Raw genomic sequence first — 25,652 nt, 5'->3', positions numbered from 1 at the left:
CAGTACACAGCGCTGTCTTACGCCTCGTTCAATACTGATTGGCTTTGATTCTCTGGTATTAATAATGGCTGTTTGGTTCCAGTAAAGTTTGGCAATAAGTTTGATGTCTTTCTCATCTAGTTGGATGCTCTGCAAGGCGGTAATTAGTCTGGTATGCTGAACGCGATCAAATGCCTTTTTAAAATCAATGAAGCACATATATACGGGTTTTCTTACCTCCCAACATCGTTGAACTATATACAGCTAAATATAATTTGAATGGATTATTTAATAATTTAAATTATGTTTAGCTGTATATAGTTTGTATCATTTTTTTTTTTTTTGAGATTACACTACCTCTTCAAATACGCGTTTTTTATTATCACTGATAAAAACTTTTGCTTGACTACTAAAAGAATTTTTACGTTGCTCTAACAATCTTAGTGTGAACAAATTTCTTAATAACCGCTAGTCATAAAGCTTTACTCGGCGTTGCTTCGGTTACCTTCCAAAATTTCTTTCAGAATTGTCTTAAAATTTGGATAATATTCATTCGGCTCCATATTACCAGAAGTAATGCTCTACTATTATTTTACAGTGGTTTACAACGTGTTCTAATGTCTTTTGATTTTTGATCTACACTTCGATCGTTTAGTCCATAAATCCTCCTTCACTTCTTTTGGTACACCTACTTGTAACGAAAGCATCTTTTCAGAATGGCGAGTTCGGTTTGATCACATACCACAACCGACCTTTGTTCGTTGTTGTTTTATCACATCTTCCCATATTTACATATTATAAGACCTTATCTTTCCTTTCTACGATACTATTAAGATCTCCCAATAGTATAAGTTCTGTTGCAATTCTGATTTTTCTTATTTCATCGTGTAGTTGCTCGAAAATATATTTTTTATTTTGTTCCCACGGTTACTCTTCATTGACCGTTTGTTTTGATTCCTCTAAAACTTATATTTTGTAAATCATTAGAGAAACGTCTTCGTAAGCCCTGTTTTCTTTTGTGACTTCGTTGTAGCAATGATTGTAATTCCCTAAATTTTTCGACCCTTTCCATGTCTTTTTAGTTTCATGATTCTTGAAATAATAACTTTTATTGATACTAATATGTCTATAACTTCATTTATCTTTTTTGAGAGACCCTGAACATTTTAAATAGCTACACATAATTATAATCCGTTTTATTTTGCCACTCCAAGTCAATCTTGTATCTTTTTAACAATTTAGTTCGTTTGCGAGTATTGATGGCTTGGCCTAATGCTTCAACACGCAGACTGGGAGAGTTCATGTATAGGGGATTGTTGTATTAGCTGAGTTATAGCAGTTTTTATTAACACCATTAATCCTTCATTGTTTATTACATCACTTTTATCTAGTGTCCGCAATGAATCAATAATTACGCAATGTTCTAATAACATCGGTTAACAAAAATCAACTTTTTTGTGATGTGGATAAAACTGGGTGTTTATTATGCATAATCATCAGAAAGCCGCAAATAAACTTGAATTTTTTTCTATTATCCACACTTAATTTTCTAGATGTTTTACGACTATACTTATTCGCTGGAGCATCACAGATTAATGTCCAACAGTAATCTGCTGGCAGACTAGGCCTTTATGTACCTTGGTAACGCTTTTTCATATCTACAACGTCTGGGTGAAAATGTTCATCACTTAAGCACCACCAAAATTTTCTGGAAAGAAATTCAGATAAGCACATAGGAGGGAAATTTTTAGAAAGGTTATTTCTCTCTAGGCAGTAATTGATTTAGTCACAAGATCTTTGTAATTGTCAGCTTTCACATTGCGACAAAAATTGTACATAACTATTTTAAAAGCTCTCTCTAAATCATTAAATTCAGCTTGTGAAATTAGATGGTATTTTTAGGAATATTCTGGTTCTTAAAATAATAAATCATTATGCACTTTCTCTTCTAATTATATATCACCAGATGGAACCGTGATACTTTTAGGTTTTTGTTAAAATGTTTGTTTGGGCTGTTAGGCCGTTGTCTTCTGAGATTAGTTCTCAACGTTTTGCAGTTTTTGGGCGTGTCGTCGTTTGTTGTGGGGCCCCCTCATGCTACAATATCATTGTACCATGGGGCCCCATGCCAAACAAGTGGAGGGGAGGCGAGTAGAGAATATAAATATGGCCTCCGCAGTACAACGCAGCGTTAGTTTCAGCGTACAAGCAAAGCAGTAAAATCTCCAGAAGATGCCAACCCCTAGTGTTAACGAAACGTCGAGAACTAATCTCAGAAGACAACGGCCTAACAGCCCGAACAAACAGTTTAACAAGTTAGACGATGGCCTTGAAAGCCTAATACATTTTAAGTTTTTCTTTGTTCACACTAAAAGTCTTTGGTGGTTTTAGCATAGAAAGGGTTTTGCTATGCTATGAGTCGGAATATCTGATGATAAATAGGAATACTGCACAATATTTTCGCTCTGAATGTTAGCGAGACCAAAGTAACAATCTATAACATGGGTTGTCGGTTCTCTCCAGATCATTGGTACTTCAAGCGCATTCGACATTTTGTAGTTTTTAATCAAGCTTTAATTATGTTACACAAGTCTTAAATATATAAGAGACCCATGGCTATCTTGATGTCCTACTTTAACTCCGAAAGATAGGTTGTAAGCTCTACATACAAGTAGGGTAAGAGTACGTTTTTGTGATTTAAAAGTTAGTTGCTCACACATATCTTAAAAACAGTTATCCTGATTTACACACTGCCTAGGCATTTTACTTTGTTGGTAATTCACAATCAACACACTTAACTGCATTTTACGTATAATGCATTTTATGTATAAAATTGGATGAAGCATGTACATCTTGTCTGTACAACTGAGATATTTGTCCTGCGAAGACAAGATACACAGTGGCTGCGGGGGCCAATATTAATATCTCACTTATCTATATATTTTCAAGATACAATAGCTGGTTATTCAGGATTGGTGGATGATAAACACATTTTGTTTTTAACTTTGATTTTAAGATACCGAAATATATTGAAAATACCAAAAAATCTCCGTATTAGAAAATATGTGTTGACCAGTGTAATCACCCTTTTTATCGGATAAAAAAACCATAACAACAAAATTAACAACGTCAAACTAAAAACCATAAACATATAATACAAGATATACTGACTGCTGCAATATAGTCGCATTCCCCCAGCGAGACAGAGAAAACTGACGCAAAGCAGTACCTGCATTTTTGTCTATTGGGCCAGGTTTATCGATTACGTGACCTTCTCGTTGGTCATTTAGATCACGTGGTCGATAAACCTGGCAAATTAGAAGATGCAATGTCAGCTTTGCGTCAGATTTCTCTGTCAGACTGAAGAAACGGGATGGTAATGCAACGATCAGTATATCTTGTATTATATATCTATGCTAAAAACGAACAATATGTTAGCCAAAGCCCTTTTTGGTGATGTCCTCTATGGGAATATAAACGAATTTAATAAGGGTATCATATTTCACAAAAAAAAATCACATGATATGGCATATAATATTTTAATGAAGATAAAAGAAATGCATCAGATGTTAAACAACGCAATTAGTATAACTTTTAACGATTTCATGCTATTGCTCTATTTTAACGGAAAAACTGTAGGTTCAGATGAAATACCTGCGAAACTACTGAAATGTCTAGACGATGAAACTCTACCTGTACTTCTGAACCTATTTAATGAAGTATACAAAACTGGAAAAATCCCACAGGAATGGTTGGTGTCCACCTTTGTAGCAATACCAAAAACAGTATATGCCAAAGATTGTTCAGACTATAGGACAATATCACTAATAAGCCATATCCTCAAAATATTTCTAAAGGTGATTCATGGAAGATTATATAGAAAACTAGAAGATGATATGGATGATACTCAGTTTGGGTTCCGCAAGGGACTGGGAACGAGAGAGGCATTGTTTGCTTTTAATGTCCTCTCTCAAAGATGCTTAGATATGAACCTAGATATTTATTCCTGTTTCATCGACTTCGAGAAGGCATTCGACAGGGTCCGACATGAAAAACTAATAGAAGTACTGAGAAACAAAGATATAGACAGACGAGACTTACGAATCATTATCAATCTGTATTGGAATTAAAAGGCCAATATAAAGTTAAAAGAACAAAAGTCCGAAAATATAAATATAAAGAGGGAAGTAAGACAGGGCTGTGTTCTGTCACCATTACTGTTTAACGTGTACAGTGAAGCCATATTCCAGGAAGCGATAGCGGATCTGGGTGATGGAATCTCTGTAAACGGAAGAATAGTAAATAACATAAGATTCGCTGATGACACCGTTATAATGGCAGACACCCTGGAATCGCTACAAGAATTTGTAAATATAATTAACGATTATTGCATTAGATACGGACTAAAAATAAATAAAAGAAAAACTAAATTTATGATTGTCTCAAAAATGCAACATAGAAATGAAAGATTAATGATAGAGCAAACCCAAATAGAAAAAGTAGAGACATACAAATATCTGGGAACCTGGGTTGATGACAAAAATGACCAAAGCAGAGAAATCAAAGTCCGAATTGAAACTGCAAGGCAAGCATTTGTGAAAATGAAGACAATGCTTACCAACAGAGACCTTCAGTTGCATCTCAGATTGAGGGCTCTAAGATGTTACATATTTTCTATCTTACTATATGGAATGAAAGCTTGGACATTAAAGAAACAACACATAAGAAAAATGGGAGCGTTCGAAATGTGGTGTTACAGAAGAATATTAAAAATTTAGTGGGTTCAAAGGATTGCCAATGCTGAGGTACTACGACGTCTATATAAGGAGTTAAAAATTATGAACAGCATAAAAAGAACAAAACTAGAGTATTTGGGTCACATAACCAGAGGAGAAAAATATGAGCTGCTGGGAATTATTATGCAAGGAAAGATCCAAGAAAGAAGAAGCATAGGAAGAAGACGCATCTCCTGGCTGAGGAACCTTAGAGAATGGTTTAACTGTTGTAGTTCACTACAACTTTTCAGAGCAGCAGCCAACAAAGTGACCATAGCCGTTATGATATCCAACCTCCGATAGGAGATGGAACTTTAAGAAGAAAAGCTCTATTTTAAGAGAAAACCTTTTTAACCTTTTTTATAATATTTCTATTTTTCTAATAAAGCAATAAGTGATTTTGTCACATGTTTTTTTAAATTAGAAATCATTTAATGCATATTGAGCAGGTATATATACATATTTTCGGTGACTTAACACACAAAATGTTAAAAATATATTTATTATTTAAAAGAATATATATATATATATATATATATATATATATATATATATATATATATATATATATTAGAAATTAGAAATGCCAATACTCACTAAAGTAATTTATTCATAAAGAACGTTTTAGAGAAGAGTTTTAAAAAATACTGAAGCATGTGTACTGGCATTTGTGATAGTTGAAAACAAAGTTTGTGAAAAGTGCGCACCACGCGATGAGAAATATGGGATTTTTTATTAAAACTGGTAAAATTGTATTTTTTTTTATTTTTCGTGCTAGATTTACCCTGCATGTAAATAAATCCAAAGCTAACTAATATAAAATTAACTTGGCGTGTGGTTCTTGCTGGTATAGAAACATACAAGCTGTTCATAGAGTAGTTCTTATGGATTATTTGTACATGTAAGCTATGTCTAGGCAACGTTCTTAGATTAAATATTTTTTTAATAACGTATATCTATAAAACGTTTCAACAATGTCGTTTAAAATATAGCAAACTTCTATACTACACAGACTTCACTTATAAAAAATAAATAATTAAAAACAGTTTTTATATAAATATTCTTCAAAATAAATCACCATAAATATTTTTTATAAAAATGTAGTCAGTATAGTTTATCGTCCCAATAATAAAATTATAAATTAACTCGTTAAACGTAACATCTGAAGAAGTTACAGTGTTGTGAAATATATCAGATATAAATACAAGAGAAATTCTTTAAAAATATAGTTTTGATATAATGTTTGACTAAATATATTATTCAAACATTTGTTATGTATATTTATATTTTCTGTATGATCCTAATTCCTTATCAAATTTAAAGAACTTTAAATTTGATAAACATAGCAATTAATACTTTTTGTCGATATTTTATAATTACATCCTTGTTTTACTGAAAATATGCATGGTTGTCGTGTATCAAAAGATATTATCAATCAATAATATTGTTTTTTGATCTCAAATCCCATCTTTCCTCACTCGGAGTACCCACTTCCCGTCAAAACAACTTTTAGCGATGATTGCTCATGTGGCAGAAAATCTCCAGGTTTGACGTATCTTCCTCTTCGTTTCTCCTTAAGGTTTCCTTGTAGCTTTCCGATGCTGCTGCTCTTCCTGATCTCAACTTTACTGTTTTTCGACGGTTGCAAAAGTGGAGAAGTGGCTCGAGGAGATTCGTCGTCACTGTCGAAGCTGTCCGATGGACTGACCGTCCGGTCTTTCTTTTTTAGACTTTGCTCGAGGCGTCTTAAGAACCTACAACATAATATTATGTTATAAATATTTATATATTTTGAAGTTAAATAATTATGACATTTTAATAGAAATCACACCGTAGTGTGATGATACCAATTTGCCACTTACAAGACTTCCTTGTTTATCTTACTCTTGTGACAGTAGCCACATTGTCAAGTAGCCGTATGGTTTTGAAATTAATATATTAAAAAAGTACCCCTTTGTAATATATCTGTAAAAAGTTTTGAGGATCTGGGTAATGTTGCCAATTTACTATAAAGCTCACTATTTCTAATATTTGCACGAGCATTCACAATACTCATTCCTTTGTTGTAAACTTAATGGAGAATATATATGTTGAAATAATTTCTTAGCTTATATGCCAGATATACAATTCATCATCATTATCATCAACCTGTATGCGTCTACTGCTGAACATAGCTCTCCCTCAGCTCTTTTCATCTATAGTCTGCAACAATATATAGAGGCTAGTCTAATTGTAAAAAATTTATTTAATTTCTTCGTAAAAGCTTTTTGAATTAATTATGTTGGGAGAGTTTGGTAATTCAGTTATTAAAAAATTTTCTTATCTATATCGGGAAAGAAACGAAAGGCAGAATTTACAAAACAGTCATCAGACCAATATTGACATACGTAGCAGAAAACAGACCTGACACAGAGAGGACAAAAAGGATGTTAGAAACAGCAGAGATGAAAACACTTAGAAAAATTGATGGTAAGACATTATGGGACAGAGCTAGAAATACAGATATACGACGTATATGCAAGGTGGAGAACATCAAGAACTGGGTAAGAAATAGAAGAGTAGAATGGAACGTTCATATAAGCCGAATGACAACAAATAGAGTAGTAAAGACGGCAAGAGACGGTTCCCCAATAGGAAGACGATCAGTAGGAAGACCACGAAAACGATGGAACGACAACTTACTGGGAGCACATTAAAAAACAGACAAAGTCATGTGTATATAAAAAAAAGAAGAAGAAGTTACTAAAAAAATTTTTTTATCAGTGGTTTTACGTTAATTACACCTGTCGTCGAAGACCTATATACCTGTTTTTGGGGAAGTTTAGGGTTGAACTCTTTGTGTCTACAAAATGTTAAATGAAATTAATTAACCACGGAAATTAAAATTACTGCAAAACAATCTAATATTCAAAAGCAACAAAATGCCTCAAAATCATATTTCTCAGCAACATCAAAAGTTCAGCTTCCGTCCAATTATTTTTTTAGCAAACTGGATGATAACAGACTCCACTATTGGTTTATCCCATTTTATCCCATTTGGAAATATAATTCAACACAAAAATATTATATGGTAGTAGTATATATGTATTATATAATAGTAGAAGATTTCATAAACAACAGTGGATACATTAAAGTTCAAGATGCAATTTTTTGAATCAGAAGGTTAATAACACCAGCACAGACGAGGATACACGTAAACTCATCACCAAGCATATATACCCTCGTACATAGTACAAACTCATCACCGGCATAAAACTAGGGATTTTAAAATAGACCCCGAGAGATTGGTAAACTCATCACTGGCCTATAATTCCACAAAATTCTATTGACAGCTAAGTAAAACTATGCGAAAAGAAAAATTTCTCTTCATTTGCCGTCGTTCCTTTAACATGGATAGTTAATTGCTCGTTGATAAGATTTTGAGCCAACACGGACGAAAAATAATAGTTATCAATAATTTCAAATTTGAATTGCTAAACACTCTAAAATCGAATTGCCTTTTGTAGACTTCTGCAACAAAATAGAGTAAGGCTAAATGTCATACAACTGGTGAGTAGATTTTCTACCGTTGTTTTAGTTCGCCCTGGTGGCGGATTATTTTGATCAAACAGAAAAAAATCAGCTTAATTAAGTTCTTTAATTCAACTTTACAAGATGTTTCTTGTAGACAAGGCATAATATTACGTTATTGCTTTAAGTAGATTATCCTTTTTGATATTACATTTTTAAATTTCTGAGTAAACTGTTAAGGTTACATTGTCACAGTTTTAAATTTAAGGTAGATCATCTTAAAACATTGAATATTTTAAAACATTGATATTTAGATGTGACGCAAAACAAATTTGGGTTTTTTATTATGACAGTTTTATACCAGACACCATTTAATTAATAAAATTTGATTGTTGCTTAATTTTTTGATTTTAATTGCAATAAAAATAACAAAATTAATATTTACAAAACTGTTAAATACAAACCAAAGTATGTATATAAAATACGTATGTTACTTATAGATTATCCATTTGATAAAAGTACGCCAAGTGCGAATCGCTGTAGTATTGAAGATGGTGGTCTATTAAAAACAATCTAAACATGCCACATGTAATATCTTGTATACTCGAAACTAATTTTTGGTGATAGACCACTTAATTCTAGAAAATTTTGATATTTTTCTTACTTAACACAATTTCGATGTTTTGTGAACGGTGGTAGAGTGAAACACCCTGCATATTTAGAAGTTTATCTCTAAACAATATACGTCAATATTGTTCTTTTAAGTTTGTTAAGAAATACTCTACAAATAACTACAGAGGGATCAGTGTAATGCCTTCAATAGCAAGAATCTTTTCATCACTTATAAAAGAAAAACTAGAACAACACATGGACCATTATAGCGAAGAACAAGCCGGATTCCAAAAAGCCAGATCAAGTTTAGATAATATGTTCATTATGAGACAGGTGATTAAAAAGAACAAAGAAAAAAACATTGAAACACATGACCTTTATCGACTTAGAGAAAGCATACGATAGCGTGCCCAGGAAACAACTATGGGAAGCAATGAGAAGAATGCGCGTTAGAGAGAAATGGGTGAATATAACACAAAGACTGTATAAAGAAACACAAGTGCAAATAAAGTTAGGTAATGAAATAACAAAAACAATCACCGCAACAAAGGCCTCAAACAGGGATGTGGTCTGTCACCTACACTTTTTAACATATATATATATATATATATATATATATATATATATATATATATATATATATATATATATATATATATATATATATATATATATATAGATCAGGCTTTGAAAAGATGGTATAGAAAATGCGGAACAATGGGCATACCAGTACAAGAGAATATATTACATTCACTACTTTTTGCAGATGATCAAGTAATTTTTGCACAAGACAGGGAGGATATGGAATATATGATAAGGAAATTAAAGGAAGAATATGAACTTTGAGGACTCAAGATAAATATGTGCAAGACCGAATACTTATGTATTGGACCCGAGGTTGCAGATTTGAACTTAAGTTTAGAAGAAGAGACTATTAAGAGTTGTAAGGCTTTTAAGTATTTATGGTCAATGATTAGCCGAGATGGTACTTGTATGAAAGATATAGAAATGAAAATAGCAAGGGGAAAACAAGCCACAAGAGCACTTCATGGAGATATGGAACAACACTCTAACCAAAGAAAACAAGAAGAGGATCTTTCAAAGCATAGTGATGAATATTACCCTATATGGAGCGGAAGTATGGCCAATGACAAAAACAATACGAAATAAAATAAGAACAGTTGAACTGGACTTTATGAGAAGATGTCTACAAATCACAAGAGCGGATAGAATAAGAACGGAGGAAATATGGAACAGAATGGAAGTCAAATGCTCAATTACAAAAAAGTTGGAAAACAGAGCCCTGCAGTGGTACGGGCATGTACAAAGAATGCCAGAGGATAGGTGGCCGAAAAGAATATTAAACTGGGACCCGCCGGGAAGAAGACGGAGAGGAAGACCTGCTACAAGATGAAAAAGATACGTCGGAAATGCTATGATAGATAGAGACCTCAGGGAAGGTGACTGGGAGAATAGAGTGCTGTGGAGGACGAAAACGGCGAACTCATAATGGGAAAAGCCGAAGAAGAAGAGAAGAAGAAGAAGAAATACTCTACGTTTCTCTTGCTAGATATTTTTGATAAAAATTCAAAGTGCCAGGATTGGAAAACCATTTAGTATAAATAACTAATTTCTATGTAGAATTGCAATTGTACTCTTATAATAAGTTTTGCAATAATAGCTAAAGATTTAATTCAGTTCCATGTTTTAAGTTTTTAAGACATTTTAATTTTTTAATTTTTTTGCTGTTTCACAGAATAATGTTTCATCTAGTAAGCTGTGATCGTTTATAAAAGACAGGAAGGTAATAAGTTTTGGACTATTTCCGATATAAACAGAAACTGCACATGCTCATCAATATTTTCATTATAAAGTTCACTATAGAAAATCTATGTAACTGAATTTTCTGATCTCAAAAGCGTTTAGATTGGCAGACACGTCTAATAGGCGACACCGTAAGAAACCCGATATTAATATCTATTTTAAAGCAATTTGCTTAAAATAATGTCTAATTTCTTTAATAAATTACCACATTAACGAAAAGTGTAACAGGTAACAGGCAATCTTCTGCATTGGAAACCAGAGTATTGGGGCAAAAATACTGGTGATGAGTTTACCTATCTCCAAAGGATGCCGGTGATCAGTTTACTATATCTCGGAGGGTCTAATAATTTTATGGGGGATATAAAGTGATGAGTTCGTACACGTCCAGAGACGATTGCTCTCTCCAACATGTGTCAACAGTTCTCGAAGATCAACGCCCAAATAATTAAAAATCTTTACTCAGCCTAGATAATGCAATTTGGCAACCAACACATACACTATCACAAGAACAAGTGTCAATTTCTCACGTTTTAAACACTACAACTCAAATAACGAAATATTTCTCAAGAATCTTAATTTCAAAAACGCACCGTTAACGATAGAATTTCACCTGACATTGACGCCTCTTTAGTACAATGTAAGACATTCCCTAAATTCGTCCAAAAATCCAGAAGACAAAAACTTTTTCAAAGAAAAGTAGTAGTAGCTCTGTACCACGGCTGCTAGATCCCACAAAAACGTTTATTGAAAATCATTTTCCATCTAACTTTTTTGAATATAAAAAAATAGATATGAAAATTTGACAGAAAGTAAGACAGAAGACAATTTACTTAACCTGCCTTTTACTACTAAATAACTGAATAATGCCCTAATGGAATTAAATAACACCAGCTCTGGGCCTAACGCCATAACAGTAATATTTTTAAAACATCTTCCCCTTTTCGTTAATACACTTCTCAACAATTGAAGTGGATATTATGAAAATGTTTATTTTATTTTTTGTTCATAAGGTCAAATAGAAAAATAGAGTGATATAAATAAAGATTTATTTTTACTTCGTATTTTCGTACAGATGAATCGAAAGAAAGAAATTCATTAAGAAAAAAAAAAATAGAAAATAAACAAAAATTGTAAAATTAACAACCTAAAATTTCTATTCCTGCTCATTTTCTAATATCCTGAAAAAAAAAAAATTAATAGTGTCTGAGTCCACCACTGTGTCGCCTTAGTTACTCTAACTCTATTTGGAAGACCTCTTATTAAATGATTGATGAACTGCTGCGGTATATGTTTCCAAATCGCGTGTAATGTATAATATTAACTGATCTAAGGTTTGGGGCTGTTAAAAGAGCCTGTTTTGTTGCCTAGACATTTTGGCCCAAACATGTTCAATGCAATTCATATCAGGTGAACACAATGGCCACTCCATTCTTGTAATGCCATGAGCTTCTATACACTCGTTGACAATTCTCGCACGGTGAGGGCGAGCATTATCATCAATCAGAACAAATTGTCCGCCTATTGCACCAAAAAATGGAACAACTATCGGTACTATGACTCTGTCTTGATATCTTGTAGCAGTCATTGTCTCATTAATTAAGACCACTAAGTCCGTGCGACCGTCAAAACATATGCCTTCCCACACGCAAAGGGATCCACCTCCAAAAAGAGTGGCTGGAACTCTCAGATTTTCGTTGTAACGCTGTCCTCTTTCCCTCCACACTAATATTCGGCCATCATTCGTATACAAACAAAATCTGGACTCGTCAGTAAAGAGACAATCCTCCCAATTTTCGAAATTCCACTGATAGTGTTCCATCGCCCAGCGATATCTGTATGCACGCTGCTCCCTAGTTAGTCGTGGATGGGTAGCGCGCCGTCTAGCTCTTGAATTGGATGCATGTAACCGTCTTCTGACAGTTTGACTGGAAATCGCTCTTCCAGTAGCATGCCTAAAGATACTCTTAATTCTGGAAGCAGTGAATGTTGGGTTTTTTCTTGCCGTCAGAACTACAAAACGTCTTGCTGACGAGTTGCAGATCTTGCTGACGAGTTGCAGATCCAGTTGCTACATACCGATTCCATGCACGACTTATCACACTTTGCGACACATTTAGCCTCATAGCAACCTCTTGTTGAGTTATGTCTTGTTGGTTCCAATGAACTAATTGCTCGAGCTGCACTAGTTCTAAACGTCTTTGCGGCATAATGTTTTTGAGATAAATAGATTTCTTAACTTATTGACAACTGGTAAAGTCAATACAAGCCCTTTTATACGAATAATATATTCATGTTTGGAACAACATGTCTTTCTTTGTACGAGATAAGGGCCAATAAGAATAGGGAGAAAAAAACCGCATGCAAAAAATATTAGCAATAAAGATAGCATATAGAGTATAGTACAGGCAATTATTTTAAAAATGTTAATTTTAGGAATTTTAAAATTATCCACTTCAATTGTTGAGTAGTGTATATACCTAATTCAGATCATCAATTTAATTTGTCTAAAGAACAAATTCCTAAAAGTTTGGTTAAAAGCCTTGTCCTTTTTATAATCGCAAAATTTCAGTTTAGAATCTGACTCTCATAGGACAATCAGCCTAACATGCTCTACAAGCAACTTAATGGACAAAATGGTAAACCATAGACTAATTAGGATGATAAACACGAACGTTTCCATATAAAACAGTAAACTTCTTGTGGAAACCTTCCCAGATTGGTGTCGAAGGTAATGTAAGTGCTCGCGATGCTATCGATAACGACGAATCAGAGGCCAAATATGGAAGTGTACCAAGTGATTTAAAAGCCTTTTTCAAAAATTAAGTGTTAAGTACGTGGAACCGGTAGTGGCAAAATTTGACTCGAGATCTACTTTTCTAATTCTTTGCGATCTACCGACTAGGAATTTTTTAGGGATACTGACAAGCAATAAAACTTTTAATCCAGAATTTTAACGTTTAAAGTGAGCTTAGTATCTCAGAGTCGCTCACTATATCTCAGAAAATCAATCACTGATTCTCTTTTTCTTCTTCTTCTCCTTTTTATGTAGACATGACTCTGTTTGTTTTTCAATGTGACTCCAGTACGTTGTCGTTCCATCGTTTTCTTGGTCTTCCTACTGATCGTCTTCCTATTGGAGAACCGTCTCTTGCCATCTTTACTACCATTCGGCTTTTATGATCGTTTTATTCTACTCTTCTATTTTTTACCCAGTTCTTGATGTTCTCCACCTCGCATCTACGTCGTACATCTGTACTTCTAGCTCTGTCCGATAGTAACTTACTATCAATGTATTAGGTCGTGTTTCTGTCGCGTATATCATTATTGGTCTGATGACTGTTTTGTAAATTCTGCCATTCGTTTCTTTCCCGATATTTTTATTTCTCCATATTGTTTCAATCAGGAAGCCTGCGGCTCTGTTTGCTCTATTCACTTGATCTTCCACTTCAGTTTTGAACTTTCCGTAGCTAGATAATGTGATGCCTAGATATTTAAACTCCATCACATTATCTGACCTTCCAAATTCAATTTACATCTTAGTAAATTTGCTGTTGTAACCATGCATTTTGTCTTTTTTTGGGGAAATTAACATGTTAACTTTTCTGTTGGTTATCTTAAATTGGTGCAGCATACGTTGCAAATCATCTTCACTTTGAGAGAGTAGTATTGCGTCGTCTGCATACCAGATTATTTTAAGTTATTTTCTTCGATTTGGTACCTATCCTTTTTTAATTTTTACTTTTTCTATTATTTCATCCATAATTAGGTTGAACAAGCAGATCCTTTGCATCAGTGCAAGTTTTATTGCACTGACGAGCAATAAAACTAACTAAATAATTAGTTTTATTGCTCGTCAGTGTATATTAGCAATACCTTATTAAAACAAAAGTATTAATTCTTATTTATTTATTTTTCCAACTATATTAGATTGGAAAAAAATAATGTGAGTCGCTCGCGATGATCAATGCAAGATTGCTAGCACTCCAATAATTTTTGCAATATTTAGGACGGAAATATACTATATTATACTGATAATTTTTTCCCTGTGCGCGATCGTCTGAACTAGGGGCCGCGATCGACGGGTTGGCCTCCCCTGGTATAGATCATTTCCCAATTGACTGTCCTAAATTTACCAACGAAAAACGCATATATGGTATCTCGAATTGCTTGCAAACGTTACTTGGAAATAATTTTGGCTACAGAAAACTAATAGGGTATCTATATAGTATAAATATGTTGTATAAAATTTTATCATATTAGTACTGTTAATCGCATTTAAATATACTGTACTCGTTATGTCGCCAAAATCCTTCGAGGGGTGTGGCTTTTTTTTAATACAAAAATAAAAAATTTGACGAAGGTAAAAATTTATACTTATGGCTTAAACATATAATCTTACCTTATTTGATGACTTATTGCTCGTAATCTACTAACTTTTTGATGACTGCCATAGTGAATTTTAGAAAAGTCTGGTGATGTAGCTAAAGGCAAGGATTCAACTTCTTGTAAGTCCTAAAAAACAAAAGTTAATATTAAAATATTTTTTGGTAATAGCACTTTTAATAACACTGGTCTGCAACCAAATCCTCCTTCCAAATATTGTATCATAAATATGAAGATATCTATGGCTAGGCTTACCATACGTTCCGGTTTAACCGGGATTGTCCCGGTTTTAGACATCGCATCGGTCCCGGAGTCCCGGCCGGTTTATCATTTTGTCCCGGTTTGACAAAACTGTCGTAATTTTGAATTTTTGTTAAGTGATTTCACACGAATGATTTTTTTTCCTCCTGGATTCATATTTACTGATATGATAATAAATAAGATTATTCACGTTCGTATTATATAAACAATTCTAATAATGATGACTGCACATCTGATTGATAAGATATTTTAATAGGGTTCCCACAGAAGACGTACTTAATTCTCGAAATCATCAAAATGACCAATTCAGCAATTCACCGTATTACATTTCTTAAACACATTATTTCAGTGAGTCGTTAACGAATATAAACATTAAAAAATCAAGAATTGATGAATTAAAAAAAAACAGATCTCAGTTTACCCTAATCATTTGCAGTGCGATTACATTTCGTTTTTTTGTGAACGGTGGTAAAATACGAAACGAAACACTTTGTGTTTTATTTAATTGCTGTGTTTGATTTAAAATGCCGAAAAGAAATTGCAAATTCACAAGCGAACTTGAAAAAGATTATCCTTTTATAAAAAAGCTTTGTAGTGACAATAGCAGGGTGAAATACCAGCAATGTTTTTAAGAATTTTCAATTGCACACGATGGGCGAGCAGATATTAAAGATCACTTAAAGTGTTCAAAACACAAGACTGGTGTAACTGGGATTGCAAGTTCTTCTATCAAATTTTTTTTTTAAAATGATGATCCCATTCAAAACGATTTAATTATTCGCTTATCACACGATAATGCATGATATAAGCTTCAAAACATCTGATTGTACGTCGAAATTGATTTCAAAATTTTTTGAATCAAAATTTGGGGTTGCGAGAACCAAATGTAAAACGATCATTTTAAATGTGTTGGCACCTTTGTCTTTGTCAGATTTACACACCGACTTACAGAAGGTTTTTTTCGTAAGTGTTACTAACGACACCCGACACCTCAAATAAAAAGCACATCAAACTGGCACCGATTATTGTTAGATACTTTTTACCATTAGAAGGTGTACATGTGAAACTATTGAATTTTGTATCCGCTCAAGGTGAGACATCGGAAATATATAATTTCAACATTACGTCGTTATGACATTACAAAAAAAGTGGCTGCATTTTCTGGCGACAATTGTAATAAAAATTTTGGAGGTGTACATAGAAGAGGACAAAATAATGTTTACAGAAGACTTAAACAAGAACTCGGTGTAGATATTGTAGGAATTGGATGTGGCGCACATATTGTACACAATGCACTTCAAAATACTGTGGATGGTTTACCAATCGAAATTGAAGCACTAGTTGTCAAAATATATAAACATTTTCATATCTACACAGTTCGAGTAACTCAGTTGAAGGAATTCTGTAAATGTGTAGATGTGGACTATAAAAACCTAATCCAACATGGAAGTACCAGATTTCTTTCTCTTTTGTCGGCAATTGAGAAAATTCTAAATATATTCGAAGGACTAAAAGCATATTTCCTTTCCCAAGATAACTGTCCACGTGCAATGCGAGATTTTTTTGAAAGTGAAACGGGTGAGTTATATTTTTGGTTTGTGCATGGACAATTAAACAATTTTAACAAGACTGTACTACTCATGGAAAAAAGTGAAGCAAGTGCGACTGACATTTTTTTGGAATTAAGAAGATTGAAATCTAATCTTCAAGAACGCATGGACAGCAATTTTGTACCACAAAGAGCGAAACAATTATTATTAAAGAATCTTGGTAGTAGCCAGGATATTGATAAATTTCAAACAGAAGTAACTGATTTTTACGGACGATGCATTTCATACATTGAATTGTGGGAAGACAGTTTCGGAGGAGCCGACATTTTCGAATGGATTGGACTGAATCACGTATTGAAATGGGACGAATTCGAAGGATCTGCTGAGATTACATTAACATTATTAACAAAATAAACGGTTCAGACGATCGACAAAATGCTAATACTGACAACCTTTTTGACGAGCTGTCACTTACGAAAGTTTTTATAGCATCAAAGAATAATGAATGGAATTCCACGACGATACAAATTTATTATGTTGACAAATGGGTTCTACTATTTAAACATTTTCATGAACAACACATCGATACACCCAACCTGGTAAAAATGGTGCAATATATTTTGTGCTTACCAGGCACCTCCGCTCCTTTAGAGCGCGTCTTCTCGAATAATGAAACATATTTGGTCGGACGATAGAAGCCGTATGTTGGAGTCTACCGTACAAGCATTACTATACTGTAAATTAAACTTTAATATGACATGTAACGATTTTTACGAAAAAATAAAAAAAATAACATTTTATTAAAAAAAGTACATACAAGCGAGAAGTATGAATGGTACAAAAAATAGGTATTTTATTAATAAAAATTTTTGGCAGCAACTTAATAGTTTTTTTTATACTTTACCCTATCCACCATTTACTGTCCCGGTTAAGAGTTTCATAATTATGGTAAGCCTATTATGGCAATATGGGCTTTTCGATTGTAGTCACTTGAATAGTGAATTTCAAGAATAAATAAATATATCCACTCTATTCTTCCTTATGGTGCCGAAGTTAGGACTACTAATGCTGACTAACTGAGGAAGCTGGAAGCTTTTATGATGTGGCTTTTTAGAATAATTTTAAATTTTAAAATTAATTTAAAATAATTTTAAATACCCTAGACTGCTCATATTATAAACCGATTAGTGTTGCACAGAATGAGAAGAGACAGAGAATCTTTGATCACCATTAAAATGAGACAGACATAATATTTAGGGCACATACTTAGAAATAAGAAGTACGAGTTGTTGCAGCTCATTAGCCGTTTTGCGTCCACTGCTGAACATGATCCTTTGGTAAATAATTCCATTCCATCCGATCTTACGCAGCCTGAATCCAGTCGTCTGATTGTCGGAGGACGTGATCGATTACGATATGCATCGTGTCTAGGTCTACATTCTAAAATTTTCTTGGTCAATCTTTCATCTCTGACTCTGGCAACATGTACTACCCAGTTTAATTTTAGCTTTGTAATTCTTTTACCTGCTTCTGAAACACCAGTTTTTCACCTAACTATTTGATTTAAAACTCTTGATATTCAAGACCTGTACACTGGTCTCGCTGCAACTTGTATCTTATTGATTACTTTTCTGGCAAGGGTCAATGTTTCAGCTTCATACTTTAGAACTGGAAGTACACATTGATCAAAGACCTTTCTTTTCAGTTACATGGGAATATCTGATCTAACAACTTCCCTCAGTTTTCTGTAAGCTGCCCATGTTAGTCCTATTCTCCTGTTTAACTGTGTTGTTTGATTGTCCCTTCCTAATTTAATCTCATGGTTCAGATACTTATGAGTATAAACTTCAATTTGCGTACCATTAGTACATTTGACCATTACAAGGGTGGTCATGTATTTTGTTTTGGGAAAGTTAATTTTAAGGCCAACTCGTGTACAAGAGCTCTGAAGGTCTTGAAGAAGTTAACAGGCATGATCTAACTGGTCAGTACTAAAGATTATGTCGTTTGCAAGCCTTAAGTTATTCAGATACTCCCCACTTATGTTGTCTATAATATTTTCCCAATTATTGTTGTTATCTGGTAGCTGAGTCTATACATTGACGTAACTTCTATTTTTTCTTTTTGATGATGTTTATGGTTTCAGTTCATTTATTCGTTTGGCTTAATATATACTCATATCTTTTTTTAATGGCTGTTTCTTCTTCTTCTTCTTTAGATGCAAATCCACTAATGGATGTTAGCGATCACATTTTCCATTAATTCTCTATTTCTTGCAATATGTATCAGAGATTGTATGTCGTTAATCCCTGTCCATTGCCTTATGTTTCGGAGCCAGGACATTTTCTTGCGTCCCATTCCTCTCTTGCCTTCAATTTTACCCTCGATTATAAGTTGGAGGAACTGGTATTTTTCATTTCGCATGATGTGACCTAGATACGCCGTTTTCCTTTTCTTGATGGTTTCGAAAAGTTGGCGTTCTTGGTTTATTCTTTTAAGGACATCTATATTTGTGATTTTCGCTGTCCATGGTATTTTTAGGATACGGCGATAGAGCCACATTTCGAAAGCTTCTAATCTGTTTATATCCCTCGTTTTGAGTGTCCAGCCCTCTACGCCATATAGCAGCACTGACCACACGTAGCACTTAGTAAACCTTAGTCTCAGTTGAAGATCGAACTCTGAACAAGTCAGTACCTTCTTGAATTTTACGAAAGCTTGTCGAGCTTGCTCAATGCGACATTTTACTTCCCTGTCCGATGCCCAGTCTTCAAAAAGCCACGATCCCAGGTATTTAAATTTACTCACTCTTTCAATGGACTTAGTATTCAGTGTTATGGTGGAGTTTTCAAGTGCATCCAAGTTTCTGGAGATGATCATAAATTAATGATTATAAAATGGCTGTTTAGAAATCTCAAAGGACTGTAGGCTTCAATACGCGTGGTAACATTTAGAGACAGCCACCGAAAACCATATAAGCGACTATTAAAAATAAACTAAGTGATAGAGACATCCAAACGCCCATTAAAAATTATTTCATTTTAATAAAATTTGGTATAGGTACCTACAGGCTTATCCTGGCTAATAGGTTAGGTTTTCGTTTTTTATCCATTTTGTTTTCTAAATTTGCTAACCACAAAAATTGTAATTTTTAGTTTAATACCGATTAAAGTTTAAGTTCTTTACAATGACTATGCCTACCCCAATGTTATCAGGTATGGCGTCAAGAAGGCCGATCATGAAGACAGAGGTACACATGTCGGCGCTGAAGAATAAGACAGTCAAGATCGTCGCCTAAGGTTAATTGTCAAGTCTATTGTAAATCAATTGTTTGCAAAACATGGCAGACTAACTTATTTTAATGTAATGTTGTAATTATGAAACTAATGTGTTAGTTGTAAAATGTAAACGTATTGTAATGTTGTAAAAATTAAATCACCTTTAGACAAATGTATCTGATTTTGTAAAGATTGCAAAAACAAATTAAATTATTTGTAAATTGATGGTCTCTTGATAATACAGAATTGTAACATAGAGAGGATAGAATACGTTTGTTAGTTGCAACTCCATTGATAGCCACGTCTGTTTAAGACCTTCTCTCAATTCTAAATAAATGTCTCAAATGTAAATAAATGTAACGTAAAAGAATAACAGATAAAACAGGCATAAATCACCCGAAAATTTGATCACAAGTTAAATTAAACTTTGAATGTTAAAAAAATCTATCGTATCTAAAAACCATTTGTGGAACAAAATTGTGCGGCTTCAATAAAATACATTAAGTGTTAAAAGTGTAACACACTTACCTGGGCTATTTCTTCTGCCGGCTTGGAGCATTTCTCTCCTAACCATGCCACAGGTGATGACCATCGGATAGTATCTGGACTTGGACTTGAAGAGGAAAGCCTTACTTCTTTAGTGGTCGAAGTAATACTATCAGAACTAGAAGACGAACTAACTACCTGAGAACGATTTATTCTACGTTTTGGACTTAACTTTCTAGGCGGAGGGACTTTATATAAGTCCTTATTAGGTATATCTAAGTGACTATATAAAGTGAATTGGGAATGTTTTGTAGGACTAGGCGTTTTGCAATTGCGCAGAACTTTCTTTTCTCTCTTCCTGCCGGGTTTCTTGTGGTGCGTACAGGTAGTAATGTTTACTTTGTCCGAACTAGGAAAATCGTATAAGCCATCGGAGTCAGTGAATGGTAGTAAGTCTTTATGTCTCCCGTAAAATTGGGGTGAAAATCGGCTTAAGCCAGACGTACGATCGCTTAAAGGACTCTCGCTTCTGGAACTCATCGGGCTAAGGTGTTTTTCACATCCCGGTGATTCGCATTGCACTATTATTGACGGTAATTGTAGGGAATTCTTGCTAGAAGATAAAGGCGGTAGCAGTCTGTCAACATTTTCTTCTAAGCTAAGACATTTAGCCACTCTTGGAACAGGTGCTATGGGTAAATCAAGCAAAGTCTTACATGTTTCTCCTTCTGTAACCATAAACACCTCTAACTCTTTGGCGCTTTTAAGATCACCATCATCTATCTTTTCATCTATGTGGTCCGTTCCTATCCCTTCATCGTTGGACTCTACCAACGGATCATCCGATAAAGTCTCAGAATCAGATCTTCCACGTCGTTCATCGGAGTTCCCTTGTTGCGAAGAGTTAGAAGAACCAGGATTTAGTTTTAAGACCGGTGTTAGCGATTGCCGTCTGTGAAACCCACCAGGCCCTTGATCATCCATTTCTGTAGGACACAAGGGATTGTTTGAGCTACATCTTGAAGGACCAGGACTTGCCATAGAGCTGTATCCAGAGCTACTTAAATTACTTTCTGAAGCAGTGTGCTCCCCTCTTGGATTCATTGAAAAAGGACTTAAGTATGTCATCCCCCCAGAAGGACCTTCCAAACCAGCAGATGACTTTACAGCTGGTGAAATAGATTCTGTATCAGATTCTATCTCGCTCATGTTACACGTAATAGTAATCATTGGTGGAGCACAGGGCAGATCCAACGATGTAGGCTTGTCAAAATCCTTCAGCATTTTTCGGGACTGTTTGGGAGAGGGAAATTGAAAACAAGAAGTATTCGGAATAGAAGCTCTATGGGGGGGAGGGGACCCGGGAAAAGTTGGTGAGGGCAATTTGGGAATAGTTGGTGATGGTGTTTGAACGGTTAAGGTTGGGATCACTAAAGGTGGAGGATCAATGGTAATGGTAATTGCTGGTTTGCTTCTTTCTTGCGATTGGCCAATTGGAGGTGGTCGATTCTAAAAAAAATACAAAAAAACGGTTTAAATTTTACTTTTGCAAAGAAACAGAGGGTTTCATATTTGAGGGTTTTAAATATTTTAAGTTGCTAAGAACTAAGATCAAACAAATATCAGATCAAGTAACAACAAACCTAAGATGGAAAATAATTAAAGAATTACTTCATGAGGTTAAAAATATAGTAATTAAACGCACAGACAAACTTCACCATATTTTCAATTCGTCTAAGGGTAGAAAAATTATTATATGTCCAAGTAAGATAATCATAAGAAAATAATAATAGTGAACAAAAAAATTAAATAATTAAAAAAAAAGTGGGATAAGGAAAATATTATGACATGAAAAATAAGCAAAATCGGTGTATCGGCGAATAAGCCTCAAACAGCTCTGGGTCATATAACTCCAAGAAAAAAAGGTAATCGTACCTTTTCACTTAATGTAATTTAATCAAACTTATAGAAAAACAATAAGGGCATTCATAAAAAATTTAGGTAGAAATCTATATTTGATTTATATCAAGAACCAATCCCAAAGGTGTCCTATATGAGCAAAAGAAACGGATAATTATTGAGCTAACCTAAAGGTACGGTACAATAAAAAAAGTGATGGAACAAGAAAAAAATTTTTTCCAACTATTTTAAAATTTATTAGTTTGACTTAAACTAATTTATTACTCTTGTATTTAAATTCAACAATTACTAAAGATAATTAAGAACCGAGTCAATAAAAAAATAATATAAATTTTATAAAATATAACGTGTAAGAGTTCTAGCAGGCTTACCTTTGATCTATATAAATTTGATTGTTGTAGAGCTGCAGCTTCTTCTAGAATAAGCCCGTCTTCAGCCTGGGGATCGATCGGAATATCGGGGCAGTGAATTTCGTCGTCATCAAAATCGGTGCTGATAGAAATATTCGGTATTTCTACTGATATCCTGTCATCACTTAGCTCAGCGTCGTCCATTGAGGATGATGCATTGCTACGTCTAGTAAGTATCGGTGTCAATGCTGGAGATGGCATGGGAGAGGGTAGCGGGGTAGGCAATTCTCTAATAGGCGAAAGGCACTTATTGATTGTGCTTGGTATTTCCAATAAGATAGTTGGTGGATGCAACAAATTACTGCCGCTATTGGACGATTTATGTGCGCTTAACGGATCAAGCACGGGTACTTCAATTGTACCTTGTCCAGCGTGACGCTGAAAGATTGGGCTCTCGGGCGCTCCACTGGAAAAGGAAACTGGTGTGTGGATAGAAGAAGTGGACGAGTCGTCGTCCCCAACAATGTCGTCTTGCGGACTGGAAGCTGTCGGCGTAGTTGAAGGCGTGATCTTTAAAGAAGATGGGTAGTTTGCCGCTGCAGAACTAGCAGAAAAGTTTCGGAACATCGCTAGGATAGAATCAGCGCTAGCGGGCTTCTGTCGTCCATTCGGCAGCCGGTTGTGTCTCCTGTTGATCAGCAAATCTGAAATACTTGTACTCAAAGCACTGGGAATAGCTAGATCTGAGCTGGTGAACGAGTCACTACCTTGGTTACTGGATGTGCTGTTTGGAGACCTGGCGTCCACGCTAGGAGATGGCGGGGTACTGGAAGGTCTTGCAAACATACATCCCAAGCGATTGGTTTGCATAATACCAAGTTCAACTTCGCTACCAGAGCTCATCTCTGCTGAAACCTTATTAAGAAGCCTTGCAAATGTGACTTTCTTCTCCAGCTTGGGATCAATAAGGGCTGCTTGGGCACTGGAGCCTCCAAACTTTGTTTCTGTTTCTTTTCCGTTTTCGCCCTTGATATCAGTGTCTGGTTTCATTTCACTCAACTGAATTAGCTCCCCCAAACTTACTTTTTTCGTGTTCGGTTTGGGGGACACTAATTGTTGAAGAATTTGTCTCTTGTCAGCTATGTTTTTCTTAGTTGGAGTTGAATTATTTCTCTTCTTTTTAGGTGAAGGAGTGCCTAAAGAAGTATTAAAATAAATTTTAAAATAAAGTTTAAAGTAATAAAAAAAAAAATGAAATTTGTCGCTTGCAATTTGTACAAATATTATACACATATAGTTAATTAAAATACACTGTTAAGAATGCCAAAAAGTTCAAGATGAAATATAATAAACACACAATTTTCACCCAATATAAACCCTGAAGCAAATTAATAAAAACATAATTTTTCGTACAGTCAAGAACTTTACGTAAGTATATCAAATAGAATAAATTCGATAATAAACTATTAGGTAATTTTTTTTACTCGTAGACTGCAAAATTGGATATATTTGTGATTTTATTATATATACGGATTCGAGTACTTACAGCTCTGATATTGAAAATTTACGAAAATTGGGTTATATTACAACAACCCTAATGAATAAATACTAAGACAAAGGTCAGAAGCTATTCCTAGATAACTGGTACACAAATCCAGAACTGTTTGATTGGTTATAGAATAGAAATACTGAAGCTTGTGGCACGGTAAAGGAGAGTAGGGGAAATATGCCTGTATTTTCTGAAAAATTGGCTAAAAATAAATAAACTTTCAGAAACGATGGCAAAATGTTAGCTATGAAGTGGAAAGACAAAAGAGAGGTATGGATGCTAACTACTCTACACGAAGTTGATATGGAAAAAACAGAAAAAAAATGCACAGATACTGGACGTACAAAAATGAAAAGAACTTGTATTATAGACTATAATAAATATATGGCCGGAATGGATAAAAGTGATATGCTATTGTGTTCAATTGAACGTGTGCGGAAAGTGACAAACTGGTATAAAAAACTTTTTTTTTTAATTTATGGATATGTCTCTTCTAAACTTTTACTATTTGTACAAATTTCTAAATAATAAAAAACAATTAGAAGCAGATTTTCAAATCAAACTAATTTTCGAGAGTTTAGAAAAATACAGGGGAAGTTCTGGTACTAGTGGCCGTTCTTTATCTATACGTGTTATGGAAAATTTTTTGAGGTGGAGCAGAATAAGTCTTACAAATTTTAAGTATTTAAATTTATATATATAATAAATTTATTTAAAATGAGATAATAAACTTTAAGAGTCGTATCAGTTTATTAGGAACCAGCTATATATACATGAAATTTTTAGAAAAAATAATAAACAAACGATTAAGAACAGTGACAGAACACACCTTAGACGAAGCATAAAGTAGATTTAGAAATGGTATGAGTATGCAGGAATATATATTTACTTTAAAATGGATAACACAAAAAGTGCTGCAAGAAAAAAGAAAATATGCGTAGTATTCTTTGACATAGAAAAAGCCTTCGATAAAGTACCAAGACAGAAACTATGAAAAATATTAAGAGAAAAAGGACTGGAAAACAAGTTACTAAGTATGATACAAAAAAATATACAGTGAGAGCAACAATGCCGTAATTAGTAATAATACACCATCTGGTACGTTTACAATAAATGAAGGCCCACTTAGCTTGGTGCTAATTGCAAAAACTAAAGACAAACTTTAGAATAATTTG

At 34.1% G+C, this 25,652-nt stretch overlaps 1 protein-coding gene across 1 annotated transcript in view; it reads right to left on the bottom strand.

The window, feature by feature from the left end:
* Positions 1-6,149: 6,149 nt before the first annotated feature.
* The window catches only part of LOC140431277 (uncharacterized), a 249,021-nt gene continuing 229,518 nt past the window's right edge, over positions 6,150-25,652 (bottom strand). The window contains exons 12-15 of the mRNA XM_072519211.1: positions 22,950-24,124; positions 20,701-22,167; positions 15,100-15,212; positions 6,150-6,508 (exon numbers count right to left, since the gene is read on the bottom strand). Coding sequence (XP_072375312.1) covers positions 6,229-6,508; positions 15,100-15,212; positions 20,701-22,167; positions 22,950-24,124 — 3,035 coding nt within the window. The 3' untranslated portion in view covers positions 6,150-6,228. The remainder of the gene's footprint in view (positions 6,509-15,099; positions 15,213-20,700; positions 22,168-22,949; positions 24,125-25,652) is intronic.

The sequence above is a fragment of the Diabrotica undecimpunctata genome, unplaced genomic scaffold (genome assembly GCF_040954645.1).
Source record: "Diabrotica undecimpunctata isolate CICGRU unplaced genomic scaffold, icDiaUnde3 ctg00000614.1, whole genome shotgun sequence".
Taxonomy (NCBI): Eukaryota; Metazoa; Arthropoda; class Insecta; order Coleoptera; family Chrysomelidae; genus Diabrotica; species Diabrotica undecimpunctata.
Note: the sequence above shows the minus strand (reverse complement) of the source record. Positions and strands in the feature narration are given on the sequence as shown.